Consider the following 26094-nt stretch of genomic DNA (forward strand, 5'->3'; position numbering starts at 1 on the left):
AAAATCCTTGAGCTCAATGTGACTGGACTGTATGCCTACCAAATTCAATGAGGCTGAGCCTATATGCGATAGGTTTCAGGAATGAAGCCATGGACATTTAAGTTAGCCAATGGTAACCATCAAGACCTGAAAGGTCACTCAGGTTATAATGATGCTATTGTACCCAATTTTAATAAGTTACTTTGAAGTAAATTTATTTTAAATGCTTATTATTCTTATGACAAAAAGTGCTATGTTAGGGATTAATAATAGTTAAACCCCCCCAAGATAAAATTCTTCATAAAAAGGAAGATGTCACTCAATAACTACCGTTAGAAATCCTTTAGGAAAATCGTATAGCTTAATCTCTTCTTCATCTGAGTCACCAGAGTAGAGTTTCCCTAAAGATAGGCTGTGGCAGTTACAAGATGGTTATGAGCCATACAGAGCCTCCAGTTCCCGCTATGGACCCACAATTAGCAAAGGGTAGGAACTGACTGTGGCTTTGTAGTAACTGTCCTTGTCTTGTGCCCATCATTACCCCATGGTAAATAAAACCTAAATTGGGGTAGCACAGCTTGTTTCATGTGGAGGAAAACTGCTCCAAATTAACTCTCTCTGTGAGGTAATAGCAGGGCACCTTGAGTTTCCGTGACATGAGGTAACAAAAAAAATATCCATCTGTAAGAGGTATTGTGACAACAAAAAATTTGGGACACGTGACTTTTCTGAACTTCTTGTTTTGAATCTTTACCCAAACCATAAAATCGTAGGGAAAACCTGATCTAGAGTTTACCAGGTATAAAGAGCAGAGACTATTGAAGGAAATGGCCAGGAGTGAATTTAAGCAATTACATTAGTTTGATATTTAAAAAAATCCAGGTAGGGATAAAGGCAGCTACTTCTTGGGACTGGGCATCAGTGCCTTACCTAAGATTAATGTAAAACAGCATTATGACTCCTTCTGCTTGAGGAAGAGGATTTAGGCACATTCTGTAATTAAATGCACCACACGAATAAAATATCTGACTCCTGGTTACTGATTTTGGCTCCAAATGGGAAACTGGCTTGGCCCCAAAATCTCTGATCAGCAAGCGGCAACGTATGAATAAAATGACAGGTAAAAATAGCTTGATTATTTAATATCAAGTAATTTGGGTTTATTTTTAAAATCTTAAGATGTATGAACATATCCTAATGCTGACAATCTTAAGCATAAGAAAAAAAGTCACAGCATTTATTGCTAAAAGGTTGCTAGAACTTTGAGAATCCCTCAAACACTGACAGAGCTCACTTCTCTTCTCGAATCTGAACATTTATGGGTAGAAGGCCTATATGCATTCACAGAAGAATAAACTCAAATTTCAATAGGTCTTATCATAAAAATAAATATGAAAAAGAGACATATAAAATAGTTTTAATGTGAAAAAGGGACATAAAACTAATCCATTCTTGTGACTAGTAAAAACAGCTGTTTAACAAGACAGTCTGTCAATGCTCAATAGTTAAACTTCCCTTAAGGGAAATTTAAAATCTTATGTAGCATAACTGGAGAACGCCTTTTAAAAGAATATAGCTGTTAAACCACTTTCATTTTAAAAACAATGTGTGATCCGACAACAATGTTGAACAAGATTCATTTTAGAAACAGAAATGCAGGAACCCTGGCAAGTTGCCTGTATTCATAAACACATTTATACACCATCTTCAAATTGTATTCTCATAGTCACTTTCATATGCCATATGCAAGGAACAAAGCCAGCAAAAGTTCAAGAAAACATGATTCCATCTTTCTGGTTTACCAGACTCCTGGACAGTCCAGCCATATTCTATAATTCTATAAGAACTCACTTGAACTGCTTGTTTACAGAAGCAGTCCTGCTGCTGATCAGCAAAAACTCATGGCTTACTTAGAGGTTTTCGAAATTTGCTTTGAAGAAAAATTCTTGGAACACACAGGCCTTCTTTCCTATTCACTGTTTCCCGCAGCACATACTCATTGACCACTTGCTCATATCCTTCAGCCATAAAAAGCTGGGATAAGAACTCTGCAAGATAAGAAAGATCAATAAAGTTAGGATATGTTTTAAAACACCAATTAGCATGCAGCTGTTATTTAATACTGTATTTTCTTGCTTACATCATTCACCTTTTTCAAAAGAAAAAAAAAAAGGAAAAAAGAAAAAACTCCTAGAAACTGGGGAGCACATTATAAATGAAGAAATACAGTAATAGCAATTTCTGCCACTTATGTTTCTTTTGGGCAAAAGCGAAAGTAACTGTGCACACAATCTGCAGGGAACAGAACAGTGAACCCGGCTCCTGCTACTTTGTTACTTACTATATGTAAAGATATTTTTAAAATTTTTTCTGCCTTTCAGAAACAAGCTGTTGGAGTATGATTAAAACAAAAGGCCTCAAAGCCAGTTCCAGAGTGACTGCAGACTGAACCTCTGCAGATGCGACAACCAATTTGGTCAGCAAAGTAAAGGAAGGAATCAATGGGCACTTATACAGGTGCTCTGGGAGTGTGGGCGGGAGCTGCTCTAATTAAAACGCCTGGAGTGTCTCGAGTATCAGTGTCCCCCCCGCTGAAAAATGGCAGTGGGGGTAACTACAGCTCATTGAACAAACTTTAGTGAAAGCGCCCCTGCTGCCATTTTTCAGCGCAGGGATGCAAATGCATGAGATGCTGGAGATGCAAATAAATGCTACAGCAATCGAACAATTTCAACTGAAATTGAATCTCCTTGTGAGTGCTACCCAAGCAATGTTCAGTACATAAAGACATACATTCCTTTGCCAGTTAAAAAAAATCAATTAAGAAAAAACAAACAAACCCTGATTCCCTCAGTCAGTGAAAGGGACAAGACCCAGTTGATTCCCAGCACTGTCCAAAAAGTATCACTCAGCTTTCCCACATAGCAACTACTTGATCTCCCATGACAGGCCGGGGGGAGGGAGGAGAACATCTCATAAGCAAAAATATTGCTTGTACCAAACTCTACAATCATTATATGATGGGGAAAAGCTCCCAAACTTTTAAAAAAAATATATTTAAGGTGGACCATGTCTTAACAGACTGATTATGTAAGTCCATAAGGCAGTCACATAATGCCCTCTGGCAGTTGTCCTTAAGTCAGCTGAATTTATAATGCAAAAGTGTTCATGTATTTTTAGCAGACTGTTTTGCCCTTTTTCATAAGTGATATTCACCCTGTCTACGTTTGCTTTTCCTTTTATCCCTTTCCCTAATCTGTTTTGTTTCTTTCAGCTGGAAAGGAGGAAGAGAGCCAGCTTCATGTGACCAGCCATACTCATGGACCACTACCAAGTAGCTCATAAAGCACATTTCAGAAACCTCTGAATTAGACACATGTTAAAACCATCAGAATTTTGGAAAAAACAGACTTACTAAACCACAACTAAACCCAAAAGGAATGTACATGGATGAATACTGTTGTATAGCTACTTGCTATATAACAGAAGAGTTTATAGGTTGTTTTCACATAACTACAAGAAACAGGCAGCAGACAGTGGCACATCCTCAACATTCAAAAACCATACCTGGCAAGAACCAAATACTTAATTATGATATCTTAAGCTTCAAAAAGCCAACAGGGGATACGATTCAAAATTCCTTAAATCGAGACTGGTTCTTTGTTCCCATTTTCCAACAGCAGAGTTCAGCTTGTTCAAGTTAATAGTTTAAGTAGAACAAAAACTATTAACAGTAAAAGGATCCTAAAAGTACTTTAGTGAAATTACATTATTAAATTTCACCAGAAACCTATGAAGAATGGAAATGGCTTGGGAATTATTAACTAATATAGTTTTATTTTAAAGAGAATGTGATTTGGTAGTATACTATGTCATCAAATATCAAGATTTAGTTGGCTACAAATTGATCTCGAGTGGCCGAGTATTTCTTCCAAGGGAAAAAATATTTATTCCACAAAGGCCTAAACTCACAGGAAGTATTTTTGCAATGTTAACTAGGACAGCAGTTCTCAACCTCGGTAGACTCAAAGCACCTTTTGGAAAACGCCAGCTCTTAGTTTTCACTTACTTTTTTTTTGACTACAGAAAAACAATGGAGCAATTTTTTTTCTTTTGCAAAGAATTCAGAAAGACCACAACAGGTCCAAATATTTTTGACACCTTGGATTCCTGTTTGAAAATTCATCTTGTGAATCATGTTTCAGCCTAATACCTAACCATGTTATCACTGCACGGCACTCTGTGGTACCCCTGAAAGGATCTCAAGGCACCCCAAAGTGCTGCAACACCCTGGCTGAGAATCACTGCACTAGGGAATATGAAAACAGAGTTATAGTACAAATGCTGTACCAGACTGTGGGCAATCTGCTTAACTGTGGGGGACTTCAGTTTCTTCATTTGCAAAATGCAGACAATGTTCTTTTTCAGAAAGACCTTTAAGCACTGAAGGCAAGCCTATATAAATATTGTGAATAACATAATAAAACGCTTTACTAAAATCTTTACAAACACATAGATAGAAGAGGTATGTTGGCTTTGGATCAAGCCTCATAGATATAAGAAAGAATGTTGCAGAAAAATGGTCATAGGATAACTGCATCCCTTGCATGATGAAACAGGAGACCAAGCCTTTTCTTAAGCATATTCCTCTCTTTCATTTTGAGCATTTATCTGACTGAGGCCCCTGTAACTAAAAAGTTCTAACTTATGCTGCTCTTGTGTTACAATGACACAATCTATGAAACAAATCAAATTGCTGCCTAGCTTGGTTTCAAAGCTAGGGGTTGGAAAAGCTCTCCTCACAGGATTTAAATGCTTCCTGTACCACCCACTTCAGTCCTGCCAGTTGAAAAATAACTGTAAAATGATGGCAAAGGAATTACAATAAAATTTTATAAATAAACCCTATAGGCACAATAGGAATTTAGACATTTAAACAAAAAAAGACTTAAAGAGAGGGAAGAACTTGTAAATGTCTTACCATGAGTAAAAAAATATGATCGTGTTCCATCTTGTCTAACATAAAAGTTGTCTCCAAGCTTGCTGCCAGATTTAAACCTGAGCATTGCATGGTCATAAAGCCCATAGTCTCTAAACAAGATGCATTTGCCTGGTTTTAATACCTGTTAGATAAAATATGTACATATCATTAAAGTATGTGAATATATTTTTTTGCTAAGTCCACATACAAAAACATGCATTTATCATTCCATGGCATCTTAAAACATTATTCAAGTTAAATAAGGAGATCGTGTCATTAATTTGATTTTACGGAAAACAGAGCTGAGCAAGACATTCTGCCTCCACACCACTTCCCTGTGAAAACAGAAAACTACAACAATGACTGCTGGAAATGGTATGATTTTTCAGTAACCATTTTCCAAAAAGAATCCAAACTACCCGTAAAACTAACTATTGATTTTATGTTACTAAATATAATAAATAATCATGTTGCTTTCAAGTAGTTCGTGTATGCAACTTTCACAGATCCACAAATGGTAGTTGCATCCTTTAGAACAGAAGAGGAAGGGCAACCTTTTTGGCAAGAATGCCACAAATTAGCCTTGCACCCTCCCCATGTGCTTCTCCAGTCCTCTGCCTGCTCTGCTCCCTACTCTGTGCTCTCAACCCAACCTCTTCTGTTCTCCGCTTCCTTCCCTGTGCCCCATGCCTCATCTCCCCTCCCTGATCTACCATATGCCATACACAGAGGATGCCCATGCCATGTGTGGCACTCATGTAACAGGTTGGCCACTCTTGTTTGAGAAGAGATTTGTGGCTTGTACATTTCTGCAGAAATTTACAAATGGGTTATGTCAGAACCCAATTAGATGCCTATAGCCCAGAGGAGAATTGGTATAGCCCAGAGGAGAACTCCATGGGTTCGATACATATGGCATAGTTTTGCTGTCAGTCATTCTGGTGGCAGTAACTAGGTCATGGAGGAAAATTCCGCTATGCCTGAACCCAGTAACCAAATGCTACAGTAGTGGAAAATTACAGTTTAGAAAAAAGTTCCCGCCACTCATATGCAAATTCACATTATTATTGGCCAGTTTTAAATTATTCCTACGTGGCGACTAGCGATTTGCTTGCTAGCCATATAAAAGTTAAGAGCAGTTTCCGCCCAAGTTGGAGAGCTCTGAGCACGTGGGAAAGTAAGGAGAACTCTAAATACGTGAGAGAGAAACTTTAAGGAGAACTCCTCTGAGCATCCGACATAGCAAATCGGAGACCTCAGAGAACACCTCAGAGGCAACTTGGTGGACTGATCACCTACCAAGAACAACTCCCCGTCACCGACCCAAAATTTAGACGTAAACCGACGACTGCTGGCCCGAATACTTCTGCCCGAAAATCTCTGCAGACCGACCTAATGAACCCTGTACCTGTTTGCAACTGTAATCCAAGTCAGTTTTCGTCCTGCACTGTGACCATCAGCGGTGTAAGTAAAGCAATCTATTTGTTCAACCAATACGCTTCGGTGCCTAGTTCCTGTCCGTCGGTCAAAAAGTACCCGCCCGCCGTTTCGGGCTGCTGGCCACAGCCCGGCCTTCCGGCCTTGCCACTTGACTGCCACAGGTTAAAGGAGTCAACCGCCTTCACAAGCAAAACAGTGATTGGGCTTTCAGCGTTGTTCAAACTTAAGAACTATTCCCTTTATAGAAAGCAACCTTAGACGTATGCCAAAAGCTAAGGTTCCTTATTCAAACTGTAACTGATATGCTATACAGAATATCCTGTAATATATAAGGATAATGAATTCTATAAAATACATCATACTATTTTTTTCTGGAAAACGTTGCAAACAATAAAAAAAATGTTATCAGCACAAAAATTGAGTCTTTCTTCCCAACAACTGGCTGATATTTTTTGGATTACAGTACTATCTATAGTGCACTAACTGCTTTGCATTTATCAGCTCTTTGTTACAGGGACAGTCCTGCAGGATACTGAGCACTTTTAACTAGAGTCAAAAGAATTTATCACTTTGTTGAATGATGTTCTATTGCTCCTCATTTGTTTCTCATATAAAATCTAAGGATATGATCCATCCAAAGGCTTACGTACATACTTAACACTGTAGGGTGTGAGCAATCCCATTGTTTTACATTACATTTCAGTGGGACTACTTAGTCTACAACATTAAGTCCATATATGTTTGTAGGATCAGACCCTCAGTCATTACCAACACACACACAGAGCCAATCTCTCAGATTTACTAAGTGAAAAATTTAGTGCAAAATTATTTTAGTCCCTGCAGGAAGCAAATATAACTACTGTAATTACATTCAGAGTGTGTTACGTAAAAGATTCCATTATGTCACAGGACCTTTTCAGAATAGAATGGCTCTTTCAAACAAGAAAGAAAAATGTTAAATCATACTTAATTTACCTTGTAAATATTTTGCAAGACCAGATGCATCTTGTCAGGGTGAATGGCAGAAAGCACAAATATTAACGTGACAACATCTACAGAATCAGCTGGTATATTTTCTAGAAGGTCATCTTTGGTAAGATCACACTGGAAAACTTTACACCTCTCAATATTATATGAAGGGTTTTTCTAGGAAGTGAAAATATTTTGCTGAAACCATAATTGAAAAGAGCAGCATTTATTATAAAAATAGAAAAAAAAATAATTTTGATTTTTTCCTTTTAATCAGGAGAATAACAAAAGGAATATGACTGCAAAAGTAAATTAAAACTTTCTGGTATGAAAATTTTCTGCTTGAGATGAGGTACACACAGCTCTTTTGCCTAAAACTGGCAATACAATCCATTCTCAATGATTTGGGGAGTAAAAGAAATAGGAAAGAAATTGGCCTGTTGTCCATCTCTTATGAGTCTTACAGGTACCTCTAACCTACCAACCTCACTCTAAATTAAAATGGAATTCAGAGTATTTGGAACAATTTTGCAAAATATAGTCCTGTAGGTCAGATGGCATACAACCAAATTCAATTTTTAATTTCTTTTACCGACTGGTCCTTTGAAGACATATATTTACATCTATAGGTTGATTTTATAATTATATACTTCTGCATTTGGAATTTATAGAAAATCAAGAGAATCTTAAAGGCCCAATGTCTCTTTAAATCTTTATGAAAAATATTATAATGTCTATAATTAATATAATAATTAATAATGAATAAATATAAATAGTACTGCTCTTTCTAGTTGATCTACACATTTCTTTGAAAATAACTTCCGTGTCACTGCTTTCACAATCACCTTCATCCACTACCTCTCACAAAAAAATTAAAGTATAATTTATGAACATATATCCTAAAACAAATTTTGCTTGTACTTTGAAATTTATGGTTTGCATTGAAACAGTACTAGTCCCAACGTAACTTTTAAGGACTATCTAAGCAGAACAGCTACTCACACTTATTACTACAGAAACACAGTTTATTACTACATAAGTCAGGTTCTATGTAATGATTCAATTTCTTATATACAGTGTTAAGCTCCAGTGTGTCCATTTCATACTTCCATACCTTACAATTTACCATCTTTATAGAAGAAAAGGAACCAAGCAATGCAATTCTATCATTTCTGTAATGTGGAGTTTTACAGAGCCCAACTTTCTGAAGCAGCACTAAAAAAACAGACATAGCACACCAACCTTCACATATTCAACAGCTCTTGGAGAGAAGTCACAAGCATAAGCGAAGATATTGAAGTCCTCTTTTAAAAGTGGAAACAAGCAGTTCCCAACCCCACAGCCTGCTTCAAGAATAGTGAGTTTCTGATTTTCAAACTAGAGGTGAAAAAGAAGTCAATACATACCGTATCGCTTTTGTTTCATCCTCAAAATGTAAAGATACAGATTGTCACATTTTATAGTTACTATCAGTTTCACTTATCATCCGTTCAAAATCTGAAAAATCCTTTCACTTGCAATTTGACATAGGAAATACAGGCTTTATTTTGTGCTATCTTATGTGTCTCTACAGAGCCATTAATATGCCATTACTCATCTATCCATTTTGGTAATGAGCAAGCTACTGTATCTACTTTACCTCATCTCTGATTTAATAAGGTGAACAAAGGATACACCTCAATGCTTTTTTTTACATGCATATTTTAATATACCAACAGCTCTAGCTAGATGACTTCATATTAAGGTGAATTAACAACTTTTCAAATTGTGTTTAAAAATCTTAGATCTGAGCTATGTAAACTCTAATATAGGACACAGGAGAAAATATTCCAGTCTGGTTCTGAATGTATAAGACAGGTCAATTATAAATACAGACTTCATAAAGTGATTTAACTTTTTTAAATTTCTGAAGCCTTCGAGTAGGCAACAGTCAAAGAGGTACTGAAAGTGCAACTGAATGCATGATGCAGCATGAAAGACTTGAAGTATAACAGTAGAAGCCACTGTCACAGCTTATCTGATCTGTAAGGGGGACTTGAAATCATTTGAAGATGACTGGAAGGCAAGGATTTTTTTAGGGCAGTATCTTTTATTGGACCAACTGCATAGTTAGGATAGAGTTGGATAAAACTTTGAATGCAAGGCATTTTTCATTAGATGTCTTGCACTGGAAAACTTATCCAACTCCATCCCAACTATGCAGCCGATCCAATAAAAGATACCACCCGAAAATATATCTTTGCCACCCAGTTCCTGGACCATCATAGCCACAACATCACTCTAGCACTACCATAACACTTGAAAATAATTAGCAACATCTGTTCCTTTATTTGTAGAACTAGTGCACATAGCTCACCTCTCGGCATGCTTTTAATTCTTCAAACTCTCTGGTTGTCCAGTGTCTGTCTTTGAAGAAGTTGGTGCTATTCCTTTTGTAAAACAGATCCCAGTTCTTCTGGGCCTCTTTCTCCAGTTTTGATTGTTTGAAGTCAGACACTAAAGTTTGATCTCTTGCGAGTTTCTCGGCTTCTTCAGCGCTAAGAGTCCTTATGCTGTGCGCTTTTTTTTGGAAAGCGTCGCCTTCACAAGTTGGGGCTATTACATTTGGGTGATTGGCAGGCACGTCTTTCTGGGACATTCTGAATTCATCCATATGAATGTGAACACAGCAGATTTAAAGTGGTTTTCTTCTTCAGCTGCATATTTCCATTTCTATTTCAGATAAGGCAGCCTAGGCCCTACAACTGTCAGAAGGAATGAAAAAGAAATTGTTATTGTCTTCACATCTTGGGGGGAGGTTGTTCTGCTCTAAATGCCAAGCTAAGAGAGTATCAAGCCCGCAATGCTGACGCTTCCACAAAAGTTCAGAAATATCCAACATGAAAAAACCAAACTGCATTCCAATCTTTTCTGCGCCTCACTTAGAAGCCATTAAAAAGCAGAGAGGCCATAACCCCAACTTATTTTGACCAAAAGCATAAAGGAAAATAATGTCAAATGGGGCTCCCTTTCTTGTTAGCACCAATTAGCCTCACACAAGGAAATTCAGTACAGGAAACATGGGGAGGCTTTAAGAGTTCAACTTAAAGTTTAGCCACATCCACATCAACCTTTTCATCCCTGGTTTCCCCTGCTCAGAGCTCCACATGTGGTAGCAATGATGGAAGCACTAGTGCTTAATGAAAACAGTCTCAAATTTGCTCACAACTTCATTTTCCTAAGAAAATGAAGCAGTGTGTATGCTGAGACCACAAGTAAGAGGATGCTTGTAAAAATGGTACTATCCTCCACATCGAGGTCACAACCTCAGTTTATGGCCTATATAACAAAACAGCTGAAACACCAGCAGGCAGTCCACATTAGCGCTCCTTCTGTGACCCCTACCTGTGAGGCCGCACCGGCGGTAGCGACCCATGTCAGAAGAAGACGGTGACCTGTTTGGGAAGAAAAGGCTGTGGAGAACATGAGACTAATCTTGGGGGTGGGAATCCCACTTCCAGAATCAGGGAAGGAGCAGAGCTCCCAATGCCAAGTGCTTTGCTGGCCCAGCCTGGCTTGACCCTGGCCCGTCACCCCTGGCTCCACGAGTTACCCTTCACATCGCAGACCCGAGGTCCTCGTGTTATGCGACGGCCTTAGAAGCGAGCCAGCGCCCGTCAGCCTTCGCCAGCCTACAACAGGCACCCGCCTCGGCAGCCACTATTCCTCCCGCCACGCGACAAGGGGCGTCTTCTCCTCCCCCAGACCCTCCAGTCAGTCACGGCGGCCCCGGCTCCCACGGGGGCAGGCAAAGGAGAGGAGCCCCGGCAGGCGGCTGAGAAACGGGGGGCGTCGCGGGCCCTGGCTGTAGGAGCGAGTTGGGCAGGCGGGGCCCAGCCCCGGGTGCTCGAGGCCCGCCCAGGCTGCAGGGAGCCACTTCCCGGCCCCAGGCCCTGCACCGCCGCGCCGGCCCGGACCGCTTTCCCCGCTGCACTCGCCGCCCGGAAGGAAGGAGGGGACGGGGCGGGATCGGAGCGGCAAGGCGAGGCGGGGCCGGGCCGGGCCGGGCCGGGAGATCGGGGCATGAACGGCGCTGCCAACCCGCTGCTGGATCGGGAGGAGCACGGGCTGCAGCTGGGCGAGAGCTTCGAGCGGCGGCCCAAGGCCTCCTTCCACACCATCCGCTGTGAGTGCGGCCGGCCCGCAGCTCTGAGGGGCCGCCGCGCCCATCTCCCCCAGCCCGAGACCGTCCGGGGCAGGCTGGGGCCCCGTGACCTGCCTCAGCTGCAGGGCCCCGCTGCTGGGGCAACGGCGGAGGGGCTGAGGGCCGGGTGCTGTTGCTGGGGTTGGCCTGGGGCAGGGTTGAGCCTGGGGTAGGGAGGAGCAGAGGGTTGGACGAGTCCAGCGGTTCTCCGCTTTGTTTTTGTACCAGGACCCCTTTGTAAACCTTGGTTCCCAGTCCCGACCCAGTGCCCTTCGCTCCCGTGTGGGGCAGGGGGTGGATGCATGGAGGTATGGGGTGGGGGGCAAGCAGCCCTTTGCAGCGTCTGAGGAAAAAGCCATGGTTTCCCACATGTTAAAGCAGTGGTTTCATATATCCTTGCGACTGATTTTTGGGTCACGACCCATGGGTTGAGAAGCGCTGGACTAGATGACCTCTGGAGGCCCTTTCCAGTCCAGCTTGTCCAGGATGCTGTCGTCGTCCTGCCCTTAAAACCTGCTGGAGGCACAGGCGGGAAGCGGGGTGTGACTAGGAGAGGCTCTTCAACCTCAGCAAATCCTTAAGGGTTTTCGTGAGAAATAGAAGGAAAAATGCTGAACGTGTTCTGGGCAAGTTGAATTGAATGGAAGTGTGTGAACCAGTAATTCAGATTTCCTTTCGGAGTGAAGAAACTAGAGGCTTCTGAAATGATCACTATAAAGAAACAGGGAAATCAAGAAAACTAAGATAGGGATCACTGGAAAATTAGGACTAGGTGAGACGAGTACTTCTTGTATGAGATGGTTTGGAAAAGCAGAATCCTGCCTAGCGGGACTAGATGACCTCTGGAGGTCCAGCCCAACCCAACTTTGGTGTGATTCTAGGACAGAGCATGTGTGTTTGGGTTCTCACCACTACTTAATATTATTGGTTATCAGAAAGAAAACACAGAAGTTGTTACTGATCAGATTTGCAGATAAAACGGGAATAGATCAGTAGGTCACTAAACTGCTTCTTCCTTTGTATCTCTCTAGTGTATTTTAACCAGTTAATTTCATGTCCTTACAGCAGCAGGACATTGACAGTGCCCTTGTCCCCCTGCTTTACCTGTGGGAATTTAAGGAGTTTGTGTTTTGGGGCATTCTGCCTAGTAGTTGCATGAGAGGGCTGTTCATGCATTTTTACAAATAGGTTAGATAAACACTTGTATAGGATGGTTTAGGTAGAGATGACCCTGCCTTGAACAGGGAGCTGGACTTCCAGGCCTATTTTTCTATGATTGTATGTATACCTTCCCCGAACACCTCATCTGGGTACTTCTAGGAAAAGCAGGGGAGTTTCTAGCCCCTCCATCTGTGGAAAGCTGGATGGAAAATAGAAAACGCTTTGGAGTTCAGTGGGAAAAGGCCATGATTTTATCTAAGGGGGCGTAAAGCTAGTGTGTTCATAGGTAAACTAACAAGACACACAAAGACCAATAAACTCTCCAAGCGAAAAGTGCTTGTGGGCCATATATTTGCTCTACCAGGCACCGCTAGGAAAGAAGCCTGGTAGTGAAATCTTTTGTCAGTCACCCTTGCTCCTACCATTTCCCCCCTGTAAGAGCAGAGAGCTTGACAGGATCCAAAGTCAGAGATCTCCAATAAAGGGTCAGAAATGCACCTCTCACTCAAAGAGAAGTTTCATTAGACTGCCCATGCTGAACGGCTGGCTTCTTTCTTTTGGCGCACAGACCAGATGGTGGGGCGGGTGTTGATTTTCTGTGGCTACTCTTGTGTTCCACACAGTAAATCTGTAAAGCTACATTAGGGGAAAACAGCCACTAGTTTTAGACTACAAGGTTCTTTGGATAAACCTGAGGACATGGTTTGGTCTTTGGATGAAAAGAGTAGGAACACAAGTTAAATCTAGTTGCCATTTCATTCTCTTGTTGTTTGGGAGTGCTGAAAGGGTATGGAACAATTAAGCTTTTTGTCATTAAAGTCAACAGCTTTTATTCAAAGTGAGTATCTCTTTAGAAGAAGTTTGTTTGTTTTAGGTTTTTTTGCAAGCCTACCTTTTGTGTAGAGTTGCATTTTACATACCTCCATGGAACTGATGTTTTAACAGCAAATACAATAATTAGAGATGTCTTGGCTGTGCAATTTTGTATGCTGAGACCAGAAGTAAAAAATGCTTGTAAAAATGGTAGTATCCTCCACATCTGGGTCATGATCTAATTGTACTATAGGAGCTTAAACCATTTTTCAAAACTTTAAACATTGTGGTCATATGTTTATGTCTTTATCTTCATATCTCAGTAGTGTGGTTGAATAACTAACTGAAAATCTCTTTTGAAATTATGTTTATTTGAATTAAATGTTTTGTATTAGCAAAAGTTCCTAGGGTCTTAGCTTACACTAGTTCAGAACAACAAAGTATGCTCTGTTCAGTCAAACTAAAACCCTTGTGAGCTAAGGCCACTTTTAGGGAACTGGGGACTCTAACATGTCATGACACAAGGCCTATATTGCCATCGGCCCCACTTCGGTATCTTGCTTGTCCCCCACCCCCAACCTGGACTTGCCTTTCTGCTCTCCCCACAAGTGTCCATCCTCCTGCCTGAGGAGGGGAAGGGGAACACAGAAGGACCCTAGGCAATACTAACCTGAGCAATCACAGAGTATCTTCATAATAACCTGAACTGACTGAAGTTGTCTTTTGTCACACTCGAGAGTCCTCTGGGGTGTTGTTGACAGGGCCCCTATACTTACTGTGTTCTGGAGTTAACACCCTACTAAAATATGTAGAGCAGTTCTGTGCTTGATTTAGGCCACCTGCAAACTCAGATGTCACTGTGCCTATTTAAGCTTTTCATATTTACCTTTTTGTATGTACCTATTTAAGCAACCACAGGGTCTAGACACTAAGGTTGTGTCATCTTAAGTATATGTGCATGCTCCCAAACCAGGGGCTAGTTATCCTGGGCATAGTACTGCACAAATGCAGCTATTGTTTCTCATTCTGGAGCTATCTTGGGTATCTCTGTCTAGCACCTTGCAAACATACCCACAGGATGATATTCACAAAGGAATTTAGGTACCTATATTCTCTGTACTATTAACAGGGAGAGTTAAGCATCCAGGATTATGATTCACAACAACTAGCAGAGTGAGCAGGGTGAGGATGATTGCACTCATCATTAGGAAACACTGAAGAGGGGAGTGTAGCCAAAATTCTGCCTGGACCTACACTGTAATTAGAGGTCTATGCAATACTGGGATTCACAGGCTAAGACTTCTGCTTAGACTTATTGTCTACCATCTCTTTGGGTACAGGTGCCTAGCTCACTTTTTTTTTTTTAAGGCACGGTCAGAGGAAAGGTAATGTTTTTGGTACCTGTAGCAACCTTTTACGTAATAGCCCACTGGCTGGCACTCACCCAGGAAGTGGGTGGTCTGGCTTTTAAGCCTGGCTCTGGAGGAGAGCCTCTCTCCACATCTCTCGCTTCTCAGGAGAATGCCCTAACCAGAAAGCTCTAAGAAGAGTGCTCTAACCAAAGGCTATGGTGGGCTGGGGGCACTCTGTTGTTGTGCCTATGTGTTAATCCTTCCCTGTTTCTAATAGCTGTCTTAGCCCACCTTTTTACTTTCCTTATAATAAAGATAAATTAGGGGATATTTTTTTCCAGAGAGAAAGAAATCATGAAGACCCCAGAAATAGTTTAGAAATAGAATGTCTTTGTTACCAGTTATTTTTATTTTCTTTTTTTCTTTAGATGATTTTAAGCCAGCATCCATAGACACATCTTGTGAGGGGGAGCTCCAAGTTGGTAAAGGAGATGAAGTAACAATAACATTGCCACATATTCCAGTAAGTTTATTGTATGTTACAGGGGTGTAGGTTTTAGCCGTGACTCTTGTATGTTACAGTGCAGTTTTACTTTTCAACTTTGTAGCAAATTCACTGTGGTTTTATTTTCTTGCTGACTGCTATTCAGGTTTATTTTGCTTTAGATGTATTTAATGTGTTGTTGCTTTTACCTTTGATCACAAAACTAAAGCAAAACATTTCAATGTTTGACTATATCAGCATATCATTATAAAATGCAGTCTGTAAAAGTCCAGTCTTCTTTGCGTACAGTTAGTCTTTCTTGGGGTTCTTTGGAAAAAGCTTTTAATTCTAGCTGGAGTTCCAATCCACTTTTTATTAGAGGTGCACCGATAGATCGGTCCATATCATATCGGCACCAGTAAAAGGAAAATTGACATTATCAGCACTCTGCTTTTTTTGGCTGATGTGGCTGATAACGCCACAGATAAATGCCGCGTGCATGCACGCAGCTGCAGTACAGCATGCAGACAGCCAGCCTGGCAGCTTGGAGAGCAGTGTCCAGCTAAAAAGTCTGTTGGGGTGGGGAGAGGGAAGGAGCATGGTGGGGGTGCAGATTGAGGCCCTTGCGGTGAGGGAGGGAGTGGGGCTGGGGTAGGGGCAGGAGTTGCCCAGCTGGGGTAGGGCATGGGACAGAGCCACAGGGTGGGGTGGGGGCGGATTCTACTGTAGCGCACACCTCTGGAGGAGGCATGGGGGGCATGTGCCCCCTGTATGTGCGCATGGGGCAAGGGTGGGCTTCTGCTGCAGGCTGGGGCTGGAGGCTGTGCTGGGCTCTTCCCGGTGCAGGGGCTGGGTCGGGGCTGTGCTTGATGTGATGGCAGCACTGGGAGGAGGAGCTATGGTGAACTTTGGGGTGGTTGTAGCCTTCCTGTACCCCGCCCCCAACCCCAGCGCTGCCACTGTCCAGCCCAAGCGCAGCCTCCAGCCTCAGCCCACAGCAGCAGCCTGCCCTCGCCCTGTTTACAAATCTGGGGGGCGTATGCCCCCGCCCATGGTTTCCCTGGGAATGCGCACAGTGGTGGGATCCACCCCCCCCCCCCCCTGAAAATCCCCCGGACGGGCCACTCATGGCTCCATCCTGTATCCCACCTCGGCTGGGCAGTGTCTGCCCCTGCCCCACCCCCACTCTCTCCCTCACTGCCTCGATCTGCCTCCCACCCACCCCTTCCCTCTCCCTACCCCTTCACCCACAACAGAATTACCAGCCAGACACTGCTCTCCAAGCTGCCAGGCTGCATATCAGTAATTGGATCAGAATTGGCCAGGAAGGCTGGTTAATATTCGGCTGTTGGTATCGGCCCAGAAAATCTTTATCGGTGCACCCCTACTTTTTATTATACTTAGTTCTCTAACTAGGATAAGAAGTTGTTTTATTTTGATGTTCTGATTCCCTTTTAAGTTGTTTTGGTCTTCTTTTCACTTTCCTGTTCTTAAGTTATTCTGTTTTCTTATTGTAAGCTACCCTGAGCCTTTGTTGGGAAGAGTGGCATATACATTGAATAAATAAATACATAAATAGTTTAAGTATAGATCAAGAAACAACTTTCAGAAGGCTAAAGGTAGACCTTTTAATATGGCTTCTTGTTACTGAAGGTTATGCAAACATCATGTACTGTGTACCCCATCCTCCCCATCCTGTACCTCAACTTTGTAGGAGGTTGAAAGGTGCTTCTGGTCAGATGCAATGAGCTTAAATCGCAGTTCCTTCACAAATTATACAATAAAGATCTGTTGTTCTAAGATGATAGTCAAGTGACAATAAAGAATATGGCCAAACCTTTGTAAATGCTTATGTTTTGTAATAAAGAGCTTGGGTTTTCCACAGTGAAACAAATCCTGCACCCATGTTGTAGAATTGGATTAGTGTGTTGGCTCAGGCTAATATTATCAGTCTAACATACTTGAATTAATATACAACATAGATAGGTTTAAAATAGATGGGCAACATTCCTTTCCTTTTCCTTTGATCAACAATCATATTGTTCCCTTATTTTATATTCGTGAATAAACATTGGTTGTCCTGCACCCTTCCAGATGCCTGTTCTGATTAAAAATTATTTTAATTTTACTCTGGTAAGAACAGAAAATTTCATTTTGATTTGATTCATCCTCTGATTTAAAAAAAAATTCCCCAATTTTTGGATGAAAAAAGTAACCCAAAATCCACATTTTTCCATGATTAAAATGAAATGCCACCATAGATAGATAGATATTAATGGAAATGCAAAACTGTATAACTCTTGGTTCAGAGATGATACCTTTTATTGAACCAACTAAGAAATCCCAACAAAAATGATCTTTTTTGCAAGCTCTTGGGAGCACACCTTCTCAGGCTCAGGGAAAATTAAAGGTGGTAAAAAGTCCCCATAGGTAGAAAATAAACTTCCATTTTGTACAGAGGAAGCTGAAGTTGGAAGTCTGTTCCTCTGGGTCCATGAAAGTGTCTTTTGTGAGTTGCTTTTTAATGTGTAGATAAGGCAGGATTCCTTTCCTGGTAGTGTCAGATGGCAAGCAGGAAGGTGTAGAAATCTTTCTTGTTCAGCAATGAAGTTTAAATCCAAAATCGGCTAAAATTTGGCATCTTCCACATTTCAGAGATGTATTTGGTAGCTGTGTTGGTCTAACATGGCTACCAAATACATCTCTATATATTAATGGCATTTCATTTTAATTATGAGAAAATGTGGATTTTGGGCTACATTTTTTAATCCAAAAATTGGGAAATATTTTTATCAGAGGAAAGTAGGATCCCTGCTGATAAAGAATGTGTTGATACCAAGACTTGCCCCCCACACATGCTGATAAAACAACCAAGGGGGTTTCCTGATCTCCTGGATCCTGTTCTTCCATTGTAACAAACAGTTTTTTACCAAATCCCTGGCAATTGGATGGGTTACCAATTCTAGTCTCTCATTTGCATTTGCCCTATCCCTGAACTCTATCGCTTTGGTAGCTCAAAGTTGTATTTTAAGGGCTATGATTCCCTTTAAAAGCAGAGAAGCCCAAAGAGACTGTGTTTTTGCATGCTGTTCTTGATTAAGAGGCTTCCTGAGAATATTGATTGGCAAAGGTGCTCTCAGGTCTCTGAAGCACAGCCTCCTGCTTGTTCGATTGTAAATAAACCTCATTATTCTTTCTCCCTTGCTTTACAGTTATTGCATGTATAAAATCTGACTGGGTTTCATAGTGGAAGATGTACATTTACATACCCCTCAGACAAACTGTGTTAGGTTTTTTACTAACCCTTTCACTCTTAGCCATGCGTGTCAGTGCAGTATAAAATCCCAGCATTAAAGGGACTTCAAAGATCATCTAGTTCAATTCCCTGCACAGGTGCAGAATTTACGGTTCCTAAACTATCCCAGGCAGAGGCCTGTTGCAGCCTCTTATTGCAAACCTCTAGGGAAGGAGATTCCACAACTTTCGTTCTAGGCAGCTTGTCCCATTGTCTTTCTGTTCTTACAGTTAGGAGGTTTTTCCTGAGACTTAATCTAAATCTGCTTTTCTGCAGTTTAAACCCATTTCCTCTTGCCCTTCCTTCTGTGGCAGGGTACAGTAATTTGTATCCCTCTTTACTGAAGCCATTCAAATATTTGAAGACTAATATGTTCTCCCCTACCCTCCACACTTTCCTTTTCTCCAAACTGAGAATACTTAGTTCCTTCAATATTTCCTCATACAGCCTTCATTCCCAACCCCTTTAACATCCTTGTTGCTTATCTCTGGTTCTTCTCTGGCTTTTCTGCATCCTTCTTAAACTGTGGTGCTTGGAACTGGACATATTACTCCAGCTGAAGCCTAACCAGCACTGAGAGTTGTGCTATCATCTCTTGGGTCTTGCATACTGTGTCTAATGCCACTCAAAACTGCATTTTCTCCACCATAAGCCCCAGATCCTTCTTGGCAATCCCATTTTGCATTTATATTTTTTTCTTCCCTTTGGGTAGAACCTTATGGTAGTCTTTGTTGAACTTCACTGATATCCAAAGATGACTGCTTCAATTACTGAGGATCCCTTTAAATTTTAATCCTATCCTCTGAAGTATTTGTCATCTGCAGATTTGATCAATATATTATCTATCCTTCAATCCAAGTCATTAATAAAAATGTTAAAGTACCATTGGCTCCAGAAGAGCCTGTCAGCCCCCTAAAACCTCTGCTAACCTGAAATTGATCCATTGATATTTACTCTTTGCTTTTGATTATTACACAAGTGATATATAATGGTAACAGTATCATTGTAATTCTGTCTCGCCCACATTTCTCTGGCTTCCCTATGAGAGTGGCATGTTGGACTCTGTTAAAAGCCTATTTAACTCCAGGTATATTATGTCCACTTTATTCTGCTTATGGACCAAACCTGCTTTCCTGTCAGAGAAGGAGATCAAGTTGGTTTGGCATGATTTGTTCTTAATAAATCCATGTTGGCAACTAGCAATCACACCATCATCTAGATGTTTACAAACTGAGTGTTTTGTAATTTGCTCTAATAACTTCCCAGGTATCAAAGTCAAGCTGCCTGTTCTATAATTTCCAGAGCCCTCCTTTTTAAATATGGGCACCTTCTCCAGTCCTCTGGGACTTCACTTGTCCTTCATTAATTTCAAATGTTATTGTTGCCAGTTCTTTGAGGTTTCTTCAGCTAGTTCCTTCCATATCTCAGGGTGATTTCCATCAGGTCACGCTAACTTTAATTTTTACTATTATGAATGATTTTTTTTTTTTTATTGCATTCCTTTACTTATCAGGAACTACATTTTTTTCCCCATTCTTTGTTTACATAAACTTTGCTAGTTGTCTAACTGAAGTTCTGATTTGTGAAGACTAGAGTAAAGCAGGCATTTAGCTTTGCCTTCTTTGTGTCTACTGCTAATAGTTCACCTTCTCTTAGCAGCAGACCCACAGTTTCCCTGATCTTTTTTTTTCTGACCTGCTTGTAGAACCCTCTTGCTGTCACCCTTAACATCTCTTGTCATTTATTTGTCATTTAGCTACTTCTCTTTAGCTTTCCTTATTCTTGTCCCTAAATATTTTTGCTGTTCCTTTGTAAACTTTTTAGTGACATGCCTGCCCTTCTGTTTCCTGCATGTATTGTTTCATTTTTCAGATGCTTAAAAACCTCCTTGATGCAGATGTGACTCAATCCTGCTTATTGGATCTTCATTTAAATATAATATCTGATATTTGCATTCTCTCTCTCTCTCTCTCTCTCTCTCTCTCTCACACTCACACACACACTTCCTCAGATGGCTGTTCTACTGCATGCATAATTGGAACTGTATTTTGCATGCAAACCTAAAGTTTTCTGAGCTCATAAAATATTAGGGAGGTTTCTAAAAGTTGTCAGTGTGAACTATGAAAATTCAGTAGCCATATTTGAAAGGAGAATTATAAATAATAGTTGCCAAAGAATGGACACTGTCACTACAAAGCTACTTAAAAGGATTACAGGTATGATACTGCTGTGGTAGTGAAGAAAAGTCTGATCTAATCCATACAAATGTATTTATCCCCTTTAAAATGAACAAATGTTTTGAATAAAAATAAAATAATTTCTTGGTCCTAAGTCAGAGAAATGCCTGTATTCATTAGAGTTACCTTTCATATGCTTTTATATGCTGTGGGCATAGTCAAATGAATGTGTACTTCTTAAATACTAGGGCTCAACTCCTCCAATGACTGTTTTCAAAGGAAATAAAAGGCCATACCAGAAGGACTGTGTACTTATTATCAATCATGACACTGGAGAATATGTGCTTGAAAAACTTAGTAGCAGCATTCAAGTCAAGAAAACAAGGTAAAACTGGGGACACATATGAATTCATATAAATAATTTTTGCCAGAGCTAATGTTAATGGTGTTCTTTTGGGAGATGGCTTTGATTTCTTGTGACTTTTTGTATAATGTTTAATCATATGGACCTAGTGTGACCAATCATGCCTTAACAAGTAAATCTCTATTGTATATGTATATCTGGGTGTAAGTGGTTTAATGCCCATTACTGAAGAGAGATCATTATAATTAATTATTGGCCGGTAATAGCTGATATTTTCAAAGTTTTTAAGCTGGCCAAAAGTTTGGGTGACTTTCAGGAATCTCTAGTAAAGCTGGAAGTGCCAACCCAGCAAATGGCCAGTTAGATTTGTCAGTAACAGACCTAAAGACTTTCTGCAGAAGTCATAAGCCTCTAGTTACTTATACTAATTAAACTGGAAGAAACACATGTCTGCATAGAGTAGATAAATATACAAAACAGAGCAAAAGGCCAAAACTTAAAGGTGCAAGGCTTGAAAAATAATGGATGTATAATTATTTGTTGTAGGTTCTTGCCTAAAAGAATTGCTGAGGTCAGAACTTCTGCCAGATCTGAAATTCATACCTCAGTGCACAGATTACACTCCACAAAATATACAGATAAAATATATTTCAAAGTAGTCATGCTGATAGCTAGGCACCTGAAGTCTGTGAATTGAGTTCTTTAGGCACCGTTGAGCACAGTTCAGTTGAGTTTTAAGGAGCGTGCGGTTATTTAAATATCTCATGCATAAGTAATTTTTAAGTAGCTTAAAATGTGAAATGTTAAAAATGCATCACTACAGTCATTGAACCATTGACTGAGGGCCTCCCAAAACTTTTTAGAGATGCAAATTGGGGCCAGGATGGTTGTCGGTTGGGAGACCCCCTAAAAACAGCTTGGCACTCATGATTCAGTATGTCCCACTTCTCTCTGAGTCAGTGTATCAGCATGGTACTTCAGGACCCTTTACTTTGGGGGTCATTCATGTCTTTTTTTTTTTTTTTAATGAGATGTAAGTGGTCATGATCACAGTTTTACATCTTTAAAGATCGCTTGGCATTCTTTACAATGGAGGAGTATTAGACCCGGCTCCCTCACCAGATTCAAAGCTGCATATCAACGACAGAAAAATTGGTCTTTATGTATTTAATTTCTGTGGGTCTGTCAGCATTTGCAGGCCCCAGTGTAGTGTAGAGATATTATTGAGAGAGCTGTTAGTTTGCTTCTGGTACCTGAGGTTGTTCACAAACTGGCAGAGTAAATTAGCAGCCATGGATACTGCTTCGCAGTATCCAGCTCGGTTATCTGTATGCTACACTGCAGCTTTAGATGTACGCTGACTGGCAACCTTTTCAAGCTGCGGGCTGGAATGACCCACTCTGGGTCAGAGGCAGGCAGGATGGCGAGTGCTAGGCCAATGCCACTGCTAGCACTCATCCCCTGCAGTGGTACAGGGAGTGAACCCACCATCAAAGTCCCACATTTGTGGGCTGGATCCAAAGTTTTCACAGGCCGTAGGTTGCTGACCCTCGCCCTAACCAACTTAAGATGATTCAGGATGAAATATGTTATCTATATCTAATTTGTTTTTAAAAGGATAAATATTCAATGGCAAACTAAAATCTTTTGTGTACAGAATATGTTATTGCTAAATCTCACATAGACTTAAAATACATTTAATAAGGATGCAACCCTGCAGTCTTTTCACATGCAGATTTCCTGTTAAACAGCAGTAATGTCATGTACTAAAAGAGAACAGTTTTTGGCACTGTAGCACTTACAATATGTAATTTGCAGTGAAGCTCCACAAGTTGCAAAGTAAATAGGCATTCACACTGAAATCATTAAATAGATTTGGAACATGAATCTGACTAGGAAAAATTAATACAGTTCTATGGCACCACCAGTATTCCAATATTATGCATGTTGTTTCAGAGCTGAGGGCAGCAGTAAGATCCAGGCCCGAATAGAACAACAGTCTGCCCGAGCCTCGCAGCCTTCATCACAGTTCAGAGCCCCAACCAAGCCAGCAGCTGGACCTAAAACCTCCCCTGTGAAAGACAACCCTTCACCTGAACCTCAGCTGGATGACATTAAGAGAGGTAAAGGTTTTTTATTCTGTTATATGATTATGTATTTATAAAGACTTAAAAGCATCTACTATTGGTACTTGACTGCTAGTCTGTGTTCTCTGTCACTCGTTCTAATTAGTTATTCTCTTCTGTCAATCTAGGCATTTATATTTGCTCATCTCTCTGTCTTATGAAGATCATTTGCTGATAATTTTAATCTCTTTCAAAATATTCCTTGTGTAAAAACAGAACTAAAAAACTTGAACAGTGTAACAATTGGATACTATGGGAGTTGTTTGCTTAGTTTAGCCAGCAGAAGAAGATCCAGTCCTGTATGCATGTAACTTTGATAGTGATTAGGTGTGTACAGTATGGATCATATGCCCATATACTTGCTGTATTATTCAAGTTTCTTAAGGGTGCAGGATAGTAAATATTAGTGTCTTAACTAAACATATCTGCTCAACCAGCCATGTGGCCACCATTTAGGCCTTTGTGGGCATTAATCAGCACAATCTCTGCCCCTACCCTCTCCACCAAGATGGTGTTGTGCATGGTTTTACTGTGACTAGTGCAGTTGGAGCAAGATGCTTTCTGAATATAGGTTTTATCTGGGTCTCTTGGGTTTCTTGGCTTGGACTAGAATTGATTTTTTTTTTTTTTTGTTTGTCTTTAAGAACATGCTGTTCCTTTCTTTTTTATTTTTAGAGTTTTTCTCTGCCCCACATAGCTGTTTTTTTCCTGTACACTTAGCCTTTATTAATTACCCTACATTATTCAGCAAAATTTTCTTCAACTTACACTAGGCGCTAGGAGAAATTTTCACTTTTCAAGCACCCATATGTTGCCTGGAGCACGTTGTTTACTCCTTGTATAAAATTTGAAGTATGTTGGTCAAAAGACAATGCTGAAGTCTATGGGTTTGTGAATTTTGATGCTTTTAGCATCTCACTGTTTTATACCTTTTTAATTTTGACATTTCAAATATGTGAAGTTAGTTAAGGGAAGAAACTACAGAGAGATCATTTTAATATCTGGGAAGGTTAAGTGTAAAAGGTTAGTGTATGATCATTTCTCTGTTATTGGAACAGCCTATATTGGAGAGAACCTCAAAGTAACATCTGTCCATTTGCATACTTAGACATAAGGGCATTTGGCTGGCACAAAAAGGGGAAAGATCAAGGTTGCAGGGGTTTAGGTTGTAGCCGTGTTGGTCTAAGGATATAGGCAGACAAGGTTCCTTGGGTGAATTTGATATCTTTTATTAGACCAACCCAAATGGTTGGAGAATAGTTATTAAGCAAGCTTTCGGGTTCAAAAACCCTTCATCAGGCTAAGGACGCTGCAGCAGTTGCTGCGTGCTGTTCCTGGATGGAATGAAAAGTAAAGAAGCCAGGGGCTGGGCTGGGCTGGGGAGTCAGTTGCCAGGCAGATTGTAATGTATCAAAAATCCAATGTCTGTGTTTAGTCCCTGATCTCTAGTATCCAGTAGGTTGATGAAATGGAGCTTATAGGCTCGTCTCTGGGCTGTGTTGTGTAAATTTCCCTTGAGGATCAGGACTGAGAGATTGGAGAGAGAGTGGCCCTCCTTTGACAAATGTGCCCCCACCAGTTATTGGGTGTTTCTGTCTTTGATGGATTTCCGGTGTGCGTTCGTTCTGGTGCGCAGTTGTTGTCTGGTCTCTCCTACATATCTTCCATCAGGGCATTTGGTGCATTGGATGAGGTATACTACATTCCTGGAGGTGCAGCTGTAAGATCCTGGGATGCTGATGGCTCTGTTGTGGGGTGTAGTAACAGTGGAGGTGGTGGAGATGTGGGGGCAGGGTTTGCATTTCTTGTCATGGCATGGTCTGGATCCTTTTGGTGTGTTCTGGGGCTGAGGAAGTTTGCTTCTTGTGATGAGGTTGGCGAGGTTCGGTGCTTGTCTGAAGGCTAGGATGGGTGGCTCTGGGAAGATTTTTTTAAGAATAGGGTCTTTTTCTAATATGGGTTGCAATTTTTTGAGGATTTTCCGTATAGGTTCAAGGGATGGGTGATAGGTCATAACCAGTGGTGTGCGATTTGTGGGTGTTTTTCTTCTGTACTGCAGCAGTTCTTCACGTGGTATCCAGGTGGCTCTTTCAACTCTGGAGGAGTGTCCTTGCTGGGTGAAAGCCTTTTTAAGATTGGTGAGGTGGCGATCCTGGGTGTTCTCTTCAGTACAGATGCGGTGGTATCTGAGGGCTTGTCTGTATATCACAGCTTTTTTGGTGTGTTTTGGGTGATTGCTGGTTTTGTGTAGATATGACTTGCTACGGAAACTTAAAAACATAGACCACCTTCCCAGCAACACACTCCTAGCCACCATGGACGTTACCAGCCTATACACCAACATCCCACACCAGGATGGCATCCATGCCTGCCTTACATATCTACAGGAACAAGATTACAACCCAGAATACAGACCCAAAGATATCACTGAGCTTATACACTTCACCCTCGCACACAACAATTTCACTTTTAATAATCAATACTTCCTCCAGACGATGGGAACAGCTATGGGCACTAAAATGGCCCCACAGTATGCCAACCTTTTTATGAGCCACCTGGAAGAAGACTTCCTCAAGAACTGCACCATCAAACCCTTGCTGTACTTACGATATATCGATGACATCTTCATCATTTGGAGTGAGAACCAGGAATCTCTAATTGAGTTCCACCAGAAATTCAACAGTCACCATCCCTCCATTCGACTTTCTTTAGAATACTCCAGCACCAACATCCCCTTTTTAGACACAATGATCAGTATCCAGAAGGGTAA

The 26094-nt window shown here is 40.9% G+C and overlaps 2 protein-coding genes across 5 annotated transcripts in view; one reads left to right on the top strand and one right to left on the bottom strand.

The window, feature by feature from the left end:
• Positions 1-1380: 1380 nt before the first annotated feature.
• METTL6 (methyltransferase 6, tRNA N3-cytidine) lies at positions 1381-11300 on the bottom strand. 4 transcript variants are annotated; one of them, XM_006258124.4, is made up of 7 exons: positions 10962-11297; positions 10754-10803; positions 9726-10113; positions 8612-8746; positions 7376-7546; positions 4961-5102; positions 1381-2027 (listed from the first exon to the last, which is right to left on the bottom strand). In XM_006258124.4, the coding sequence occupies exons 3-7, from the start codon at positions 10020-10022 to the stop codon at positions 1879-1881; spliced, it is 894 nt and encodes a 297-aa protein (XP_006258186.1). In that variant the 5' UTR covers positions 10023-10113; positions 10754-10803; positions 10962-11297; the 3' UTR covers positions 1381-1878. The 4 variants fall into 4 exon arrangements, with proteins under 4 accessions (XP_006258186.1, XP_019353520.1, XP_006258187.1 ...); XM_019497975.2 differs by lacking the exon at positions 10754-10803; XM_006258125.4 differs by lacking the exon at positions 8612-8746 and having other exon boundaries at positions 10754-11300.
• A 47-nt stretch (positions 11301-11347) lies between these two features.
• Positions 11348-26094, top strand: part of EAF1 (ELL associated factor 1) — a 29855-nt gene continuing 15108 nt past the window's right edge. Inside the window, exons 1-4 of the mRNA XM_006258123.4 lie at positions 11348-11534; positions 15307-15401; positions 21083-21219; positions 23155-23321. Coding sequence (XP_006258185.1) covers positions 11432-11534; positions 15307-15401; positions 21083-21219; positions 23155-23321 — 502 coding nt within the window. The 5' untranslated portion in view covers positions 11348-11431. The remainder of the gene's footprint in view (positions 11535-15306; positions 15402-21082; positions 21220-23154; positions 23322-26094) is intronic.

The sequence above is a fragment of the Alligator mississippiensis genome, chromosome 5 (assembly GCF_030867095.1).
Source record: "Alligator mississippiensis isolate rAllMis1 chromosome 5, rAllMis1, whole genome shotgun sequence".
Classification (NCBI taxonomy): domain Eukaryota; kingdom Metazoa; phylum Chordata; order Crocodylia; family Alligatoridae; genus Alligator; species Alligator mississippiensis.